Source organism: Xenopus tropicalis, chromosome 7, assembly GCF_000004195.4.
Source record: "Xenopus tropicalis strain Nigerian chromosome 7, UCB_Xtro_10.0, whole genome shotgun sequence".
Lineage (NCBI taxonomy): Eukaryota > Metazoa > Chordata > Amphibia > Anura > Pipidae > Xenopus > Xenopus tropicalis.
In genome coordinates, this window is record NC_030683.2 from 54,120,165 (window position 1) to 54,137,707 (window position 17,543).

The window sequence follows — 17,543 nt, forward strand, 5'->3', positions numbered from 1 at the left end:
AGAAAGCTCCGAATTACGGAATGCCCGTCTCCCATAGACTCCATTTTAATCAAATAATTCAGAATTTTAAAACTGATTTCCTTTTTCTATGTAGAAATAAAACAGAACCTTGTATTTGATCCCAACTAAGATATAATTAATCCTTATTGGATGCAAAACAATCCTATTGGGTTTAATTAATGTTTTATTGATTTTTTAGTAGACTTAAGTTATTGAGATCCAAATTACGGAAAGACCCCTTATCCGGAATACCCTTGGTCCCGAGCATTCTGCATAATGGGTCCTATACCTGTATGGAACTTTGGTGCATTTTTAGAAAAAAAGTCAAGGAAATTTTTATCAAATTAGTCCTTAGTAACAAGCCACAAAGTAGAAATATCGGTGGCAGCAGGGCCAAATCCTGGACAAAAGATACAGAATAGTGACTACTAATTTAGGTCCCATTATCTGCTGACTTCAATTCACTCAGGCATCAAGAAACACCCATCCATTTCTTCTTTTTTGGGGTAGATGTCATGGCACTGTTTTCCTCAGGCTGGAGAACAAATACAAACTGTACTCCAGCTTATGGAAGCATTGCACCATCACCTCCTTGCTCAGGAAACATCAGCCTATTGGGACTGTGGGGATGGGGTAAGTGCAGCTTGGCTGGGGGCAGCTTTGGGGAACTTTTGTGGAATGAATGGTGCAGTGCTGCATTCTTAGTAATAATGGAAAGTTCCTTGTATTTACAGGAGTTACATATAAGTATGACCTTTGGAAGGGTTGGATGCCTCTTTTCCAAGAGACAATGTGCAAGACAACCAATATTCTCATAATTTTTTGTTGACCTAGGGTTCTAGGGAGTTGTCTCCCTTTTCCCCTTCAGAGGAAGCTTGGATTTAGGTTCGCCTAAAGTTAGGGATTTTTTACATTAGCAAAAATTTAAACTTAATGGACAACTTTAGTGTAATTGTATTAGTGGTTGCCATGCCAGTTCTTTATATTGTGACAAGTTATATGCATATATTTAGTATTTCATAGTAAATCAATGTGATTAAAATAATGTTTGCCTAGATTTAACAAGGGTTTGTCTTTGAACATAGCAGGGGTCACTTATTGAAAGCAGGGCAGGGTGCTATTTGCAGAAAGCTACCATATTTTTCATGCTTTGCACCTTGCCTTGCCCAGTGCCTGTGGCAAGAATTGAACCTGTGATTCTTTCAAGGACATAGCACTGCCAGTGTTTGGCAGCACTGTATTCATATTGAGGGGGTGTGGGGAAGCACATCATCATAAATTGCCTCTAGAATCTCTAGCACATTAACATGTTTTCATTTAGAAAGTAAAGCTTTTACCCAATAATGCATAACTATTATAGTGTAATTTTTATAACCATGTTTAATATGTGTCATTCTGTTCCTCAGAGTCATCTCCATTAAAAATTATCACCCTAAGATAAGGATCATCACTCAGATGTTGCAGTACCACAATAAGGTGAGAAGTAAAATAGAACAGAATATTTAGTATTGTAGTTAATAATCATTTCTAAAAAGGACTTACTGGGTCAACAAGAATGTACCTTTCTGAGCCTCTGAGTAATATTAATAATAGACTGGAGGGGAAAGCAAAGCAAGACAAAAGGGACATGGGAGTGAAATGCTACACAAAGAAAAATTCTGTGTATGAATATCACTGTTTATGCCCCCATCATACTTAACATATAATCCTATTCAAATGCAAGATGGGAGTGCGAGAAAGAGAACTTGTTTTGGAATGTATACTCCAATTTTCTACAATTTCATAAAATGTTAATTCTTATGATACACAAAGCATTCTGACTGTCACTATGTGGAAAACCAATGCCTGCGTGCTATAGGCCTAAAAGAAGTGTAAAAGTAATGACACAAGTAGCTGGAAGTCTGCAGTGGGGTATTCCCAATTTGATTGTGGTGCTCTGGACACACAGGATAGGATCAAACATTTCGGGACAGTAGTATGCCCTTCCTCAAGTGATAACCCACAATAGAGACCCCAACTACTTATATACCCACTAGTATAATGACACCTAGTGGAATATCATAATAGTATAATCAAATCACAACTCATGACTGAATGAATTAAATAATTAATTCAACATCAAGTCCTTATAATGGTAAGTCCAATAATTAAAGAAATCTATAAAGTCCATCCATATAGTTCCTTATGTGTTTCTCAAATCCCAATATAAAAATTAAAACACAGAATCAATATTGAAAGTATAGCATAGACCTGACGCCTGAAATTATAGTATACTTACTACTTTCTGTAGAGAAGGAAAAATATTCTATCTTACTTTTCATTTAACCATTTTGGTGTTTGGTGTATAAACAAATTACCTCCCTGTCTGACGTAATTTGTTTATACCTAATCTGGCTTTTAGGTAAGCCAGTTGTTGTACCTGGAGGGTGAAAGTTATCATATAGTAGCATACTGTTTTTCTCAACCGGTTTCATAAATAACATGTTATGCTTCCGCTATAGCCCTAAAATTGAAATTCTCAGCAAATTATATCTTTGAATATTTAAAGACTTTATGAAAGGCAGCTACCATGAGCAAATATCTTCTCTGTTTTTTATTATATATTTGAATATTTAAGGACTTTATGAAGGGCAGCTACCATGAGCAAATATCTTCTCTATTTTTTATGGAATAGGTTGTCTCTAATGTAAATAGGCACCCATTTAATTCCCTTTTGTCTGTTTTACTCTTTTTGTCTTTTCCATAGGCTCACCTACTAAATATACCTAGCTGGAATTGGAAAGAAGGAGATGATGCCATCTGTCTTGCTGAGCTGAAACTTGGGTTTATTGCTCAAAGTTGCTTAGCTCAAGGTCTATCAACCATGCTAGCAAACCTCTTTTCCATGCGTTCCTTTATCAAGGTAAGTGATCTAAAATGCCTACAACAGGTACAATATTGAGAAAATAAAGGGTGTGCTTTCTGTTTATTTGAGCAACAAGTCAACCTGTTTGAAAACAATGCTTTATAAAATGTTCACAAAATTATGAAAATATAAATTAAAGTAGCTTTTGGCAGAGAGCCCAGAAATCTTAACGCGCGTCACCTGCACTTACAAACATTGTCTCTCACATTTGAATAAATAAGTGGGCTTTTGGCAGAGAGCCCAGAAAGTTAAAAAGCCCCACCTGCACTGAAATACAGTTGTAACTAGTAAGCTAAACAGGTCTCTTGGGGGAACTGAGACTCGCAGCTTAAAGGGCAATTTCACCTTTTTCAGCAAAACTGTAATAACACATAAAACAGGACCCCAAAACCCCCAGAAATGTGTTTAAACTTTAAATAACCTGCCAAATTTAGTCAAATGGGAGTGGTATTTAGGAGGTATGGTTGCAAAAATGGGCGTGGTCAAACAATTTGCCGCGCTATGCGCAGCATTTGTTTTTGTCTGTCTTTCCATTTTCAAAATGTTGGGAGGTATGATCTTACACAGTCTATTTTTAATGTTTTTATATTAATTTGTTCATTAGGACTCTTTTGCAAACCCATGAGCAGTGTGCAAAGTGAAACAAAGCCTGCAATTGTCAGTTTTTTTGCACTTTGCATGCTGCACCTGGGTGTGCACAAATAGCCTATAAGCTCTAAGATTCAGAGTTGAATGCTTCAGTCATTTTTTATCCAGTGCACCAGCCAGAATGCTATGGCTCCTACTGTGTATTGAATATTTATTTTTTTTATTTTTCTTTAATCCTTTGTCTTATCTGGGCCAGTAAAATATGAAAGCCCTGTAGATTCTTTCTTAAAATCATATCCATCATATATTTATATCTCAAAAACATTGAATAGTTTTAAGTTACCTGCAAGCTCTGTTTGTGACAGATCGAGGAAGACACGTGGCAAAAGTATTATCTGGAAGGAGTGTCCAATGAAATGTATACAGAATATTTATCCAGTGCTTTTGTGGGCCTATCATTCCCTGCGGTTTGTGAGTAAGTAAAAGTTACACATCATTTTTAAATATGGCTAAGTGTACTAAGAGTACCTGTTTATGCATATAGTATGCTACAAGTCCTTAACCTAAACTGGTTAACTGGAGGTTAGAGGTTAACTGCCAAGGGAAAGGGAGGCAAAGAATTACACAAGATAAATTATATATGCATGAGGTCACATCTTTTAATTGTTGACTATGTTACCATTCTGGTCTCATTACTATCTCTCTCCTTGGTAATTGCAGGTTGTGCTTTGTGAAGTTGAAGCTACTAATGATAGCTATCGAGTTCAAGTCAGAGAAAGGAGAGAGCAGGTAAATTTATTTGAAGAGCTTTAAAACATGTAGTAAGTTATGTGTAACTTGGAAGTCTTCTTTTTTTCTTTAGCGTTAGGGCCAGTGCCATTTACTTCAGTGTGCTACACTTCAGTGTTTTCTTTTACTTCATTCCTGATTCCTGTTTCAATATATCAGGTACGATTTGCTGAATTACATTTAGAGTGACTGCTGGACATAGTTGTCTCTAGATAAGCAGGAACCTACAGGTTTTATAGTGTTTTACACCCAGCACATTTATTCCTACACATTTTCAACACAGAGTTACACTGGACAGATGCAAAAATATTTTATAAATGTGTCACCATGTGTATTGTCCCTATATGTGTAAGAACACGGCACACAAAATAATTCATCTTAGCTCAACTCATGCTCAAAATAATAACACCGTGTAAAAAGGCAAAGGCCTCCTAATTGGTGACCCACTAAAACACCCTCCATATAATGCAGCACTCATAAACATAAGAAGTATTCCAAAACAGAAAAATGATTTGAAGAATTGTGCAAGGAACTATTAGTGAGATTGGTGTACAAATTTTTGGTTGCTAATGCTATACTGTATTAATATTAGTTGATATGGTGCAGTTTACATAAGGAGAGCTAAAACAGCTATACAGACATTTTATTATGCCACAATTTTTTTTTACAATCAGGAACTTAGCATGGAACAATTTATTTTCCTCATTGGAACAATTAGTGCCAAAGTGGAAATAATTGTCAGAATCCTTTCTACTTGTATGTAGCTTCCATTGACGAGTAAACTATTGCCTGGGAAATAGTTCTCTGCACTGCTCTTGAGCACTACCACCCACTGAAGTGAATGGTGTTCAACTTCTCAAAACAGTCAGATTCTGCTGACTTGACTCAAGTATCTTGTTAAATAAATATGTTGTTATAAACTAAAATGTTTTGATAAATGGAGAAAATATTGAATGTGGGAATCCTTCAAGATTCCCCAGTTTGATTTTGATTAAAGCACATAATTTAAATGCTTCCTGTTTAGAACACAGGTTTAGGGAACTAAGTTTAGACAGAGCAGGCTGGGTTATGTTCTTGCATCAGTGAGGCTGCTGGACTGGGACAAAATTTTAAAAAATGTTTCCTGCAATGTTGATTCAAGTATATATCTCTGGTTTTGCAGGAATACAGCTTCCAGCTTGCTTTAACTTTTAATAATGTGTTGATGTATGCTGGGTGTTGTACTGTACTTCAGGGCTGGACTGGGATGCCAGGTCCTGGCATTTTAAGTGCACAGAGGCCCAAACAGCCCCCCAACCAGCACTTAAAATAGTGACTGTCTATGGCATCTTACAGCAGCCCCTCTGGCACTTGCAAGAATCCACAGACTGCTAGTCTGCATCTGCTAACATTACATGTACAAACCTTTCATGTAGGTTTTGAGAACCTGTGGTGTGAAAGAATGTACTGCACATATGCACAGTTAGTGTGGCATCCTCATGCAGTTTAAAGGGGACCTGTCACGCTAAGAAATAACTCCAAATTATTTTCTATATTGTCAATTGAGCAAAATAAACTTTACTTACTCTATATAAATAATATAAATCTTGTTTCCTTCCGTCTTAGAATTACTCAATCAAAGCAAGCAGGCAGGCATAGGCATAGAGGCGGGGCAAGCAATATGATTGACAGCTGGGATTTTTAATTGCCTTTATAATGGGTTTGGATGTGTAATATAAAAATTAATTTGGGTTTCATGTTTAATTTGAAAAGGACTTTTATTATACAGCTTTTTATGTCTGGGTGACAGGTCCTCTTCAAAGGCATGTGTTTTTTGACCCACCTTTCCTTTTGCACCATTCTTGAATAGGGTGGTGGACCCAAACTGTTGTACCTTAGATCCAAAGAAAAAAAAACACCCACTCACCTCAAAAATATAAGCAGTTTAAACTGTCTTTTTATAAAATTGGCTATAGTGTGTGTAAATATAATAAGGGCCTTAGGCTGTAGGCTACTAAGGGGCAGGGACTGATGTAAAGTACTGCTAACATGTGAACACTGTATAAATAAGGGTATTATATTTCTAATCCACAGGTATATGAAGGGTGTTTTAGTGGCACCATATGTTAGACAAAAGATAAAAGCAAGACATTTTGTTTATATTAGCATATCTCACTCTTACTAGCTATTTCATATGTTGTAAATGGATTTTATTTCCCTTTATATGCACTGTAGATGACAATGTATCATGATCACATTATTGATTAAGCAATTAAACAATACTAAGTCATTTTCGTTAACATACGCACATTTTTTTCATTTAAAGGTAATGCATTCTGTATGTGTTCCTGCATTTCTATTCCTTTTACCTGTAGCAATGAAGAAAAGTAGAAAACAAAAGGAAATGTAGATGTTCATAGACATCTAGCCTCACATCCCAACACTCATTATCCCACTACTCTTCAAGCCACCATGTGTATCTCAGAGCTAAACCTATCAGCAAACCCTCTGCTAATAATTTATTTGCAAGTTTGTTACAACTAATTCCTCCCCACCCTTATGTTTTCACCCTTTGTTAATTTCTGACCCCAATCTTTTTGTTGTTGTCTTAACCCAACATGGGGCTGTTTATCTGCTTTCTCTGAAACCACAGCATACCTCTCCACAATTCCTCCCTGAAAAAGAGAAAATATTTTAAAGAGCGCCACACACATATATGTAATAGTTGTAATATATAATAGTTGTCTTGATATATCAAGGTATTCATCCACCCCCAATTTTAATATCATAATTCAAATAAACTGCAGTATCTTTTTCTGACCCCCCTCAAAAATATGTTTACTGCAATCGTTGAAAGGCCCAAGTAGTATTTAGTAGTTTGCAAAGTTAATTTTTAAGTGGAACTGTTATCAGTGACCTCAAGGAACATAAAGAGAAGTGAAAGGTGAAAAATGCACCTCAGTGAAACAAAATTTTATTTTACAAAAAGTTTTTTTTACATTTTAAAAATTAAAAAAAGAACATTTGCAGAGCAATATCTGATTTCTCTAGTAGACCACTTTCTATGAGGTAGTGGAGAGGTATGTATCAATAAACAGTTTTTCTGCATTAGAATTTTATTTATATTGTTTGTGTTTAGAAATTTTATATTCCTTTTATTTATTATTTCATTTTTTCTTAGGAGATATGATGTCTTGGTGTCCATGATTTTCTTATCAAAGTATTTGATTGGAAATCTGTATATTTTTTTTCTTGTTGTTTGCAGAAGCAGAAAGCGGTATGGCTTTCAACATTAACTGTGCCTAACCCTCCTTCACCAAACTTCACCCTAACCTCTCCTCCTCACCTCTGGACTCATAATCAGGAGCTCCCTCCGAAGAGAAAACTCTGGCTGCCCTCCTATCTTCTCATCTGAATACATACACATACATGACATATGTATATATAGATATGTACATACATATATATAGATCTTATATATGTGTTAACATATTTATATATATGTGGATATGTTTATATACACCTGTATATGAGAAATACATGATGATAAATATGGTCATTCTGAAGGCAATCTCAAAATGGCAAGGTCTCAGAGCTACTGTAGACCCTTTATTCAAATGTTTTGGATTTTAGACTTGTAGTGGTCTAAAAATAAAATGTTTAATGCATTCACATTTCAGCTCCTTGCTGATTCCTTTATCAAAAATTCTATGCCTTAATTAGTCTGATTCTCATATATGCTGTGTGTGTATATTTGTATAAGGGTATGAGTACCACACATATATTCTTATACATATGTATGTAGAAGGTATCCTATATCTGTATGTGTTTATAATATCTATACGTGTATTGGGTATAATACATCAATACATGTAAATATTCACACCCATTATTATTATTTATAATAAAAGGGAAGTCAGATTTGTATATATTTTTTTTTTACTTTTTCATTCTTTAACTAAGCTTTTATTTCTTTCCAGCTGTCGCTCTAACTTCTTTGCAGGGATTTGTTTAACCTCTTCACTTCCAGAGGCAACTGTTATGTCCTGCTGCAAGTTTAGCGGTTAAAATAGCAGGCTTTTGCTTATGCAGTGAATAAGTTGTGCAAAATGTTTGTTACCCAGATTACATTGTCTGTCAAAGGTGTTGTGTTGTCTTTGTGTTTGTCACAGTTGTGTCATTCTTACTGTTTCCCCCAGTTCTCCCTAATGTCTCTCTTTGAAGCCAAAGTCGCCATTAGATACACTAAATGTATTCATGGTCACCATTTCACACTCAGCCCAAGCTTTACAGCAATGACACACATTACTTACAATCCAGTGTTCTTACTGAATCAACCTTTGTTTTGAACTAAAACTGTACATTCTTTTGTATCTAGTACAGCCCTAGTAATCTAGTAATTTACTAGTTTGTTCTGGCCTTGTATTGTCCATAATCCTTCCATTACCCGACCTTTCCAAGACTATTGCTTATTAGCTACCATGTGGAGGTTCTTGCTAGCTTCATTATAGAATTTATTTATTTATTTTACAGTAAAACAAATTGTGTCTTTGAGTTTGTTGTTCTGCATACCTAGCTTGCTCAGATTTAGATTTACTAGCTTCTCTTTTGGTGCGCATTTGTTGCATAGTTCTTGGAAGATAATAGCTTTAAACCCACCTGTATGTGTGAAATTGGTCTGATCACCAAAGAAAAAAGAAATCAAGAAAACAATTATTCCAAAAATGCTGAAATAATTTATGAAAATACAACTTCACTTAGGGTAATGGGCCAGGATCAATTTACCAAAAACTGAAACATGGTGCTAAAGCCATGAAATAGCCCACCATAGTCTTTGGATTAATATCGCCTGACAAGCACTGGCACAATGAAATCACAATTTCTAGAGGAATCCAACTGAAATGCTTTATATCATATTATAATATTTTGTTTATTTTGAGATGGCATTGCAAAGTTGCTAGTGTACCCTAGTTCTGGAAAGGTTATTAGAAAGCTTTAAACTAATGACCCATACAGACTTTTACAGGGTTAATTAATTTATCCCAATAGTCATATAAAGCATGTGGCAGGCATCTGGCAGGCACCTTGGTTGACTTTAGCCATATTATACCACAATAGATTCAGCAATAGTCCCTTTAAAGCTATTTTTTTTTTAATGAACAGTAACAATGGTTTCTGCTCTGTAAAAAAAAAATATTGGGCATATCTGATTTAACAATGTAAAAAATTTTCAAAATTAGCCTTCTTGCCAGTTTTGTTAAAACCCATTCATGACTGTCAACAAAATGTTGATAATATTGAGGATGCACTCAATCCAGGGTTAACTTCAGTATTCAGCTGAATCCTACACTTTTTTGCATAATTCAGATTTGGTCAGATCTTAAGTGGTCAGCCTCAAATTGAACCCTGGACAATTGAACGCATTTTTTTTTTTCGCACAGGTGACGCAATGCTAATACAAATTAGGTTTCCATTTGATATTCAGCCAAATCGTTTATGGAAGATTCAATATTCCAAAAATATAGAATTGAGGGCATACCTAAAAATATTGAAACTGGTGAGGATCTTTTCAGATTTCTGAGGTCAATATTTGATAAATTTGTACCTTAATTTATTAAGATTTTTAAGAAATTATTTTATATTTTTCTGTCTTCTGCAGTATATGAGCCTTTCTGTACACCATGGAGTGTATCTGTCATGGGACTTGTATAGGCTATACCAGATCCTAGTTTTCTGAATTACAATATGTAAAAATTAAAAAATAAAAATTGCACAGTATAATATTGGATGTTTCCCAACTGGTGGTGTTATTCTAGAATTGCTTTTCCTCTTTGTACTATATTATGTCCCAGACAGGCTAACATTAACAACACAACTAGGATTTAGGCCATCCAGTTAAACAAGGATTCCTAATAGACCATATTTACACTGGAAACGGGATGGGAAAGGAATTGGGTGGGGCCATGGCAGATTGGGTTTTGTCAGGGTGAATTGGGAACAATTCCCTAAATAGTACAATTATTATTATGTTGGAAGGTGGTATACAGATAGAGCAGACTTTACTTGCAGATGGCTGACCATGTCCTTCCATATCACTCTGTTTATATAATTATTTAATGTGTTTCACCAAAAAGGAGTGAAATTGGAAATTTATACCCACATAGCTTATTTATTAAAGGGAACCTGTTACCTTAAGAAATAATTCCAAATCTTGTTGGCCTTAGTCTTCACAATCACAGCAGGAAGGCAGCTGCCATTTTGTAAAGCTTTGCTTTGAATCTTGCTCCGCAATCTGGCACCTAATGTACATGTGCAGGATACATAAATGTAATGACATCTAGAAAGTGCTGAATGGAAAGTAAAAGTAATTGCCTGCCCCGTCTCTATGCCTGAGGCAGGTGCAGGCAATATATGATTGACAGCTCAGATTCTTTAGTATTAAAAATAAATGGTTGCCTAGAATATTAGGGGTAGTAAGCTAGAAGCTGTTGATATATTGGCAAGGTTTTGTGTAAGTGGACTCCTATCCAGCTGTATGGGTTTCAGATGGGATTTCACCTTCACTTGTGTCCTGTTTCTAATTTATGTTGCAATGTTGCACATTGTTTACCTTTCATCAGAATTAGGCACTCTGACTCTTGCTGACTGAGGCCTTTTCATAGTGGTTTAATCAACTCATTGAATTCTGGTTTAGCTTTTTTCCTACTTTGATCTATGTTTCCATCAACTTGTCTTTGAAACCTGAAAGGAGAGGGCATTTTGTACCCAAACCTTTGTTCAGTTTGTTTTGTCTTGTGTGCAGTGTTTTGCTTACCTTTCATTCTCATTTCCCATTTTGTTACTACCTTGCCCTCGCCTGTTCTCATGGTTTGGGGTCATAGTGTGGTTGTGCAACTGTTGTAACATGAAACTTCCTGCAAGTTTGACTGCAGAGAAGTTATTGCAGCACAGGGAGTTGCTCTGTGAGTGGTCTTGCTTTGTCTATTGTATGACTGCATGACTTGTTGAGAATTCACACCTGTCCCATATTTCCTGTCCTTTCAGGTTGCAAGAATCAATCTGCATGCAACCTGAAATAGCAGGATGTGTTGTATTGTGACTGGTTTGTGGCATGTCCTTTACAGCTGCTGCTACTTCTGCCCAGTCTGTGTGTGCATTGTCTGATATAATGAATGAACCCTAATAAACTAATGTTGATCATGCAGTCTAAAAGACTATGGCTGCAGTTTGAAAATCATTAAGACCATGGATTAAAAAAAAAAAATCATCTTACAGCAAAAGTCTCTAAAATAAGAGACTCAATTAATATTAAAATCAAACCCTAAGATAAATTCTTCATTAGTGACTTTTCTTTTAGTTTAGATTGAATTTATATACAGTAGTTGTTCATTTTGCTTTGCAGTTTGCCTTCCTGATGTATTTACCATTTTAGTTTATGTAATACAAAAAGCATTTTACAATAGAGTCAAAACTCCGCTGCTTTCTATTACACTTTATTGTTTCCATAAATTGTATATTTTATGCTTTAATCATATTAACCTAATAATGCTTTCACAAAAGGACAAACTGCATACTTGCAATTCATATGAACCAGTTGGCAGTTCAGTGCAATTACAAGGCAGTGGCAGACTATCCTTTGTTTATGAATAACCCCTTAATTCTGTATTAATGCATTCCATTGATCTGCAGCGTAACATACCAATTCCCATATTCACGGTGCTGTACAATTAATAATATAATGTATAACAGTTTATTACTTAGGAAGTGCTTCTCACTTGAAATTTTGTACAATCTGTATTCAGAGAATGCTGAAAGATGTGTGACCATGTGTCTCATAATTGCTTTCAAAATGCAACATTCTTCTTATAAAGTAAAGCAGAGGCTGGGTTGGGTTGCTTTGTTTGGTGTTGTTTGGGAAGAATATATGTCATATATGCAATCTTAATTACTTCAATATCTTTTTTCTTTAACAGCATGGTTTGAGGGCTAGACTAGCTTGTATTCTTTGTTATGTGTGTTGTATTACATGAAATTGTGGTAACTCTAATGCATGGGGACAGTGGTACAAAACATCTAGATCACAGCATCTGCCTTTTATTTTACAAACGCTCTTTTCTTTTTACTGCACATCGTTGCTACATACCTCAGCTGTAGTTGCATGAGAATATCCTTGTACTGGCACTAATGTGAGCTGGAAAGAGTGGATCTGTGGTTATCACATGAGACTTGATCCAGGATGGCCTGCAGCATATGGAGTAACACATGCATTGCAGTTTAATGGCATTGGATCTTACAAAAGTGTTTCAGAACCACTCAAGGCATTATGTTTGATGAAATACTAAACTGAGTAAAATAAAATTATTGAGGTATTTAATGAAATATATAATTTGTAAATAGACTGAGAATTTTATTGAAAAATTTGCAAAATTAAAAAAAAAAAAAAAATATAAAAAAAATTACAAGCTAATGTCCTGTCCTCAGTTTCACACATCAGCTCTTGGACATAAGACCTCACAGTATTCAAATTTATGTCCAGAAAATAACCCGAAGATTGGACAGGATAGGTTTGTTGTTGCTTCATGATGGTTAGAATTCATGGAACTGACCTTGTTTCTTAAATGCAATTGTCCTTGTCTGAAGCAGCAGATATGTGCATGTGTTCAGACACTTCTGGCACATTTTAAATTACTCAGTACTGTTTTAATGAGCCTCAGAAAGGATGCTGGATTACTTTGCTGCAGTGAAAAACTGGCAGGCCCATTTATCTCCTAGCTCAGTGATGAAGTGTGATTTAAATATCTGCCTGTTCTACAGGGAGACATCTATCAAACATGAAGAAATGAGAAAAGCCATTTATCATCTGCTGGGGTCTCTTGTAGTTTATCCTCAAATGGTTTTGAAATGTACAGACAGTGCCTTCTTTTGAATGGCCTAAAAATCAACAAGGGAGATTGTTTAAGTTAGTAATGTTTACTACCAGGACATTATAGAATAGTTTGTACAATATATGGCACGTTCAGAATTAGTCTTTGAACATAAAATGTAGGTACTAAAAAGGTTTAAAGCTAAAAACATTGATTTTATTGAAGATAAAGAGAGAGTAAGGGTACATCAGCCCAGTATTATCCTAAATGTCAGTTGGGGCTGAGAATAATATGATTTGCACGTCCAACTGTTAAGTGGGTCTATATTGTCATAATGTCCTTTCCCTGATGCAGACAGTAATCATTTGCACTGATCCTTGCTTTGCCTCATTCACCAGTACATAGCTCATAAATACAACCCATACAGCATGTTGCCCTCCATATACTGCTGAACTACAGCTAAAGACAGGAACAATATTTCATGAACATTGGAGGGCTGCACAATACTTTTTTCTGGAATAACTCTTCACGGAAATATATTAACTGAAATAGAAGGCAAGGCAAGAGGCAATGTAATTTATACATAAAGTGAAAATACTGTATTTACAGTTAAAGGTTAAATCTGTCTAGCTTCTAGAAATAATACATTTCTTGGCAGCCACAGCCCTACTTTACATGAGAATGGACTTCTTCCTCAATTACATTTTGACCCATGTTAAGCTTCACGTAAGTCCAGTAACTGACTAGCAGGCACCAAACATACATAGTAATTTATATACACTATACGGGGACTTTAATATGATCTTCTACAGGGACTTTGATATGGTCTAGTAAATGGTATTCTACTCTCCTGTCAAGTCGTTTAATGAATTGTGCCTGATGCTCCCTCTCTATTGCTATTGCTGCTGCTGAGGGCTAGCTGTCCTGTACCACTCCCTGTGTTTTTTTGAACCCTTGTTCTTGCATTCTTTAGTGCATGAGGCACCCTTATTCAATTCAAGAAAATCTTAGCTACTGTCTATCAGCACAAGGAATAATGTTCAGTTTGTCACAACTGTATTTTCATAACCACAGTGCTGAATAGATAATGAGTGTCCATAAGTAAAGGTAATAAAACCTCTACCCTCAAATCTAAAAAAATAACAACACTGAACTTCCTACTAATTTGAGTGCTGGAGTGTGGGATAAAAGAACAGTACCCTTTTGGAAAATGTTTAAATGTGTGCTTAAAACAAGGAAGCAGTGACTTGTTGTGGGGTCCTCATATAAAATATGAACATACCACAAGCTGACATCTGCATTATAACAAAAGTGCTTTCACACCATAATTGTTGTTGTATCAATATTTGCATGTTTAGGAAGAGTCATGTCACAGCAGATAAAACAGAATACTATGTAATGTGAAAACGTAGTCAGTCATCTTTGAATTGACTATAATATAGCTCCAAATACAGGCATCACTGCTAGTCTTGTTTTATGACTGCTAATTCATCTACTATATCTACACCATTAACCCCTCCCTCCTTTGAGCCAGCCACGTTGCATACTAGTATTTTAGCTTAGTTTTAAGAGATACAAATCACGATCCAGTGTATCTGTTCAAAACAAAAACTGATGAAAGTATCAGCAAGGTGTTACTATGGATCTTACCTTAAAGATATGCAGCTACTATATTATTCTAGACAATTTATGGATCTATATAATGTGAAACATGTATGCTTCAACATCTGGAAAATTGTAAACCAATACAAAGCACAGGCTATGCATCTAGGCAGAGACTTTGCTCATTGACCTTTAATTGTGTTCCCCCACTTATAGTTGTGATATGATTTATAGGCAAGCAGTTTAAGAAAGCCATTGCTTTTCCCGCAAAGAAATGGCATTATTCAGTTTAGGTTTTCAATTTTGTGTCATACTATTGTAAGTAATCTTTCATTAACTAGATGCTTTAGTAATTTTTAGATTTATTTTAAACAAGAATTAAACTAGATAGTTTAGCTGAATATGCTGTGTAGTTTTGAGCTAGGATATCATAAAATCATATAACCATCAAATAAGTAGAAGCATGAGTCAAACAAAAGGCTTGATTCCAGCTCATGAGGTGGAGGGGATAATGGAAATGTGCCTTTCTGCCAGAGGGAAGAAATAAATGATTATTTATCCATGTTATTAAATTTATGATAAGTTACCTTTCGTGTGTTTTTCACCAGGATCATAATAAATCCGGGTAACCATGTGAAAATAAAAGAAGGTACCCTGGGATTTTTTATTGCCAGTGATGCCAAAGAAGTAAAACGGTATGTATGTTTATATCACAATTTAGGTACAGTATGAAAGCAACATGGACCTTAGGCATTTACTGTATATAGTTAAATCTATTGCTGATTGAAATGGAAAAGAACTTATAACAGTAATGGTGTTTGGTATTGCAAAAGGAGATGTTATTTAGTCAGTTAGTTTAGTAAGTCAGTGTACAGTGGTATGCACCCAGCATTACACAGGGATTACAGGCATTACACACTGACATGCAACAATAACACTAAAGGGCTATAGCAATTGCATAAAACACTTATTTCCAGTGCTGCCAACCAATGGTTATGGCTTATGATTTTTAGACTTTTTTTGCACACCTTCTCTAATGTTTTGACCATTTCTTTTGTTAAAGTTACTTCTATTTTAACATTTAAGAAATGTTACTGTGTTGATAAATACTTGTCTGTAAATTATTTCCATTTAGTAGAAATATTTTGGTTTGCAACACTGGTTTGAATAGTGGCATGGGACATGTTCTATAGCACAGTTACACAGGCTTATCTCTTTATTACACAGAAGTATTAGATAGTATTAGTGATATTGCATCAAGTTGAGAGATCACGTTGATTTCAATTGTTTATTTATATAGTCAGTGGGATAGCAACACCAAGACACACAGAAAAAGCATATATGTGTGTATATATATATACATATATATATATATATATATATATATATATATATATATATATATATATAAATATATAATTAAAGAATATTTCCAGATTCTATCACACAGTTTAAGATATTATCTTTTGGAAAGAGATCAGTGTGAATTAAAAGCACTTTCTCATACTTATGTATGAAACTTTTGTATTTTTAGGGCCTTTTTTTACTGTAAAGCATGCCACGATGACATCACAGACCCAAAGAGGATAAAGAAATGCGCCTGCAAGCGACGTGAGTAGTAGCAATATTTTTTGTTACTCTATAATAAACTTAGTAGAATTCCCGTTGCCCTTGGGAAATAATGTAAAATAGCAATGCTCAGGGACTGTGCCTAAATATCAACATGGTTTACATAAAAAATAAACATTAAACAATGTGATAAGCTTCAAGATGAGAACTGATTAATGCAACAGTGAATCATGTTTTCTATCTTCATTTATGTTAGAAAGTCCATCTGCTTTTCAGTGGTTCTCCAGCTGCTCACCATCACTCAGCAGCTGGAGGTTATTAAAACATCTGTGGAAGGTAATGTAGAAATAGTTTATACATTTTTGCACCTGGATTAGTAACTAGTAGCAACCAAACAGCATACTCTTGTTTGAAACAGATAACAGGTTGCTATGGGAAGACTGGGAGCAAACGTTGCAACATTTAATACATTACTTAATGTGAGTTTTAAGTCAAGGGCTACAGATAGGACATCCTTAATTTATATAAAGGAGGGGCAGTTGTAATTTGCATGCACTTACAGCACATATGTGGGAGTCACAGAGTAGTAAGAGCCTATTTTATTTGAAGAGAAAGGAACGGACAGCCTCAATTAAGGTTAGATCACAACATACCTCTTTGGCAGATTTTTAAGTAACTTTTTTAGTAAAGGATATGGAGCTAAGGCAGAACTGACACAATTCATTGCCTCCCCATTTATAATTCTGAGAATAGGCACTTTGCCTCTTTTGTATTATCAATGTATTTACAACTTTATTTAAGCCTAATATTTTTAGAACAAACAGTTAAAGTGTCAGTACTCTGTATGGCTTTACAAATACTTATGTGCAAGTAGGCCGATTTAAATCATACAAGGATGGTATTATAGGCACCAATGCAAAATTCAACAGATGTTTGCATTCAAACAGTAGACCAGAGAATAATACCTAGTAATTGGTTGCTATGGCTTACTAGACCTGAAGCCAAATGTGCACCTGTTTTTACATTACCTGTGAATTCTAGTATTACTGCCTGGGTCCACAGGAGCTACTGGAGTACTATCATGCATAAAAGTTTTATAAGGGCAATGGCACACAATGGAAAATTATGCTCCTTTCAGTTAAAATATGGCTTAAATTTTTTTTTTATTGAAAAGTCTTAAAATTGCCTGTTTGTCAGAAGTGTGATTTTCCCATGGTGACCAAATTTCCCATGTGACATTGCCCTAA

General features: G+C 35.2%; 1 protein-coding gene across 23 annotated transcripts in view; it reads left to right on the top strand.

The window, feature by feature from the left end:
* kcnma1 (potassium calcium-activated channel subfamily M alpha 1) overlaps nucleotides 1-17,543 on the top strand; it is a 305,326-nt gene that overhangs the window by 197,937 nt on the left and 89,846 nt on the right. For 14 of the 23 annotated variants that reach the window (XM_031906033.1, XM_031906034.1, XM_031906039.1 and 11 more), the window contains exons 13-19: nucleotides 1,407-1,476; nucleotides 2,747-2,902; nucleotides 3,859-3,968; nucleotides 4,214-4,282; nucleotides 7,527-7,538; nucleotides 15,336-15,422; nucleotides 16,262-16,338. In XM_031906033.1, the coding sequence (XP_031761893.1) occupies nucleotides 1,407-1,476; nucleotides 2,747-2,902; nucleotides 3,859-3,968; nucleotides 4,214-4,282; nucleotides 7,527-7,538; nucleotides 15,336-15,422; nucleotides 16,262-16,338 (581 nt within the window). The remainder of the gene's footprint in view (nucleotides 1-1,406; nucleotides 1,477-2,746; nucleotides 2,903-3,858; nucleotides 3,969-4,213; nucleotides 4,283-7,526; nucleotides 7,539-15,335; nucleotides 15,423-16,261; nucleotides 16,339-17,543) is intronic. The other 9 variants (XM_004916014.4, XM_031906047.1, XM_012966937.3 and 6 more) reach the window with 1 other exon arrangement.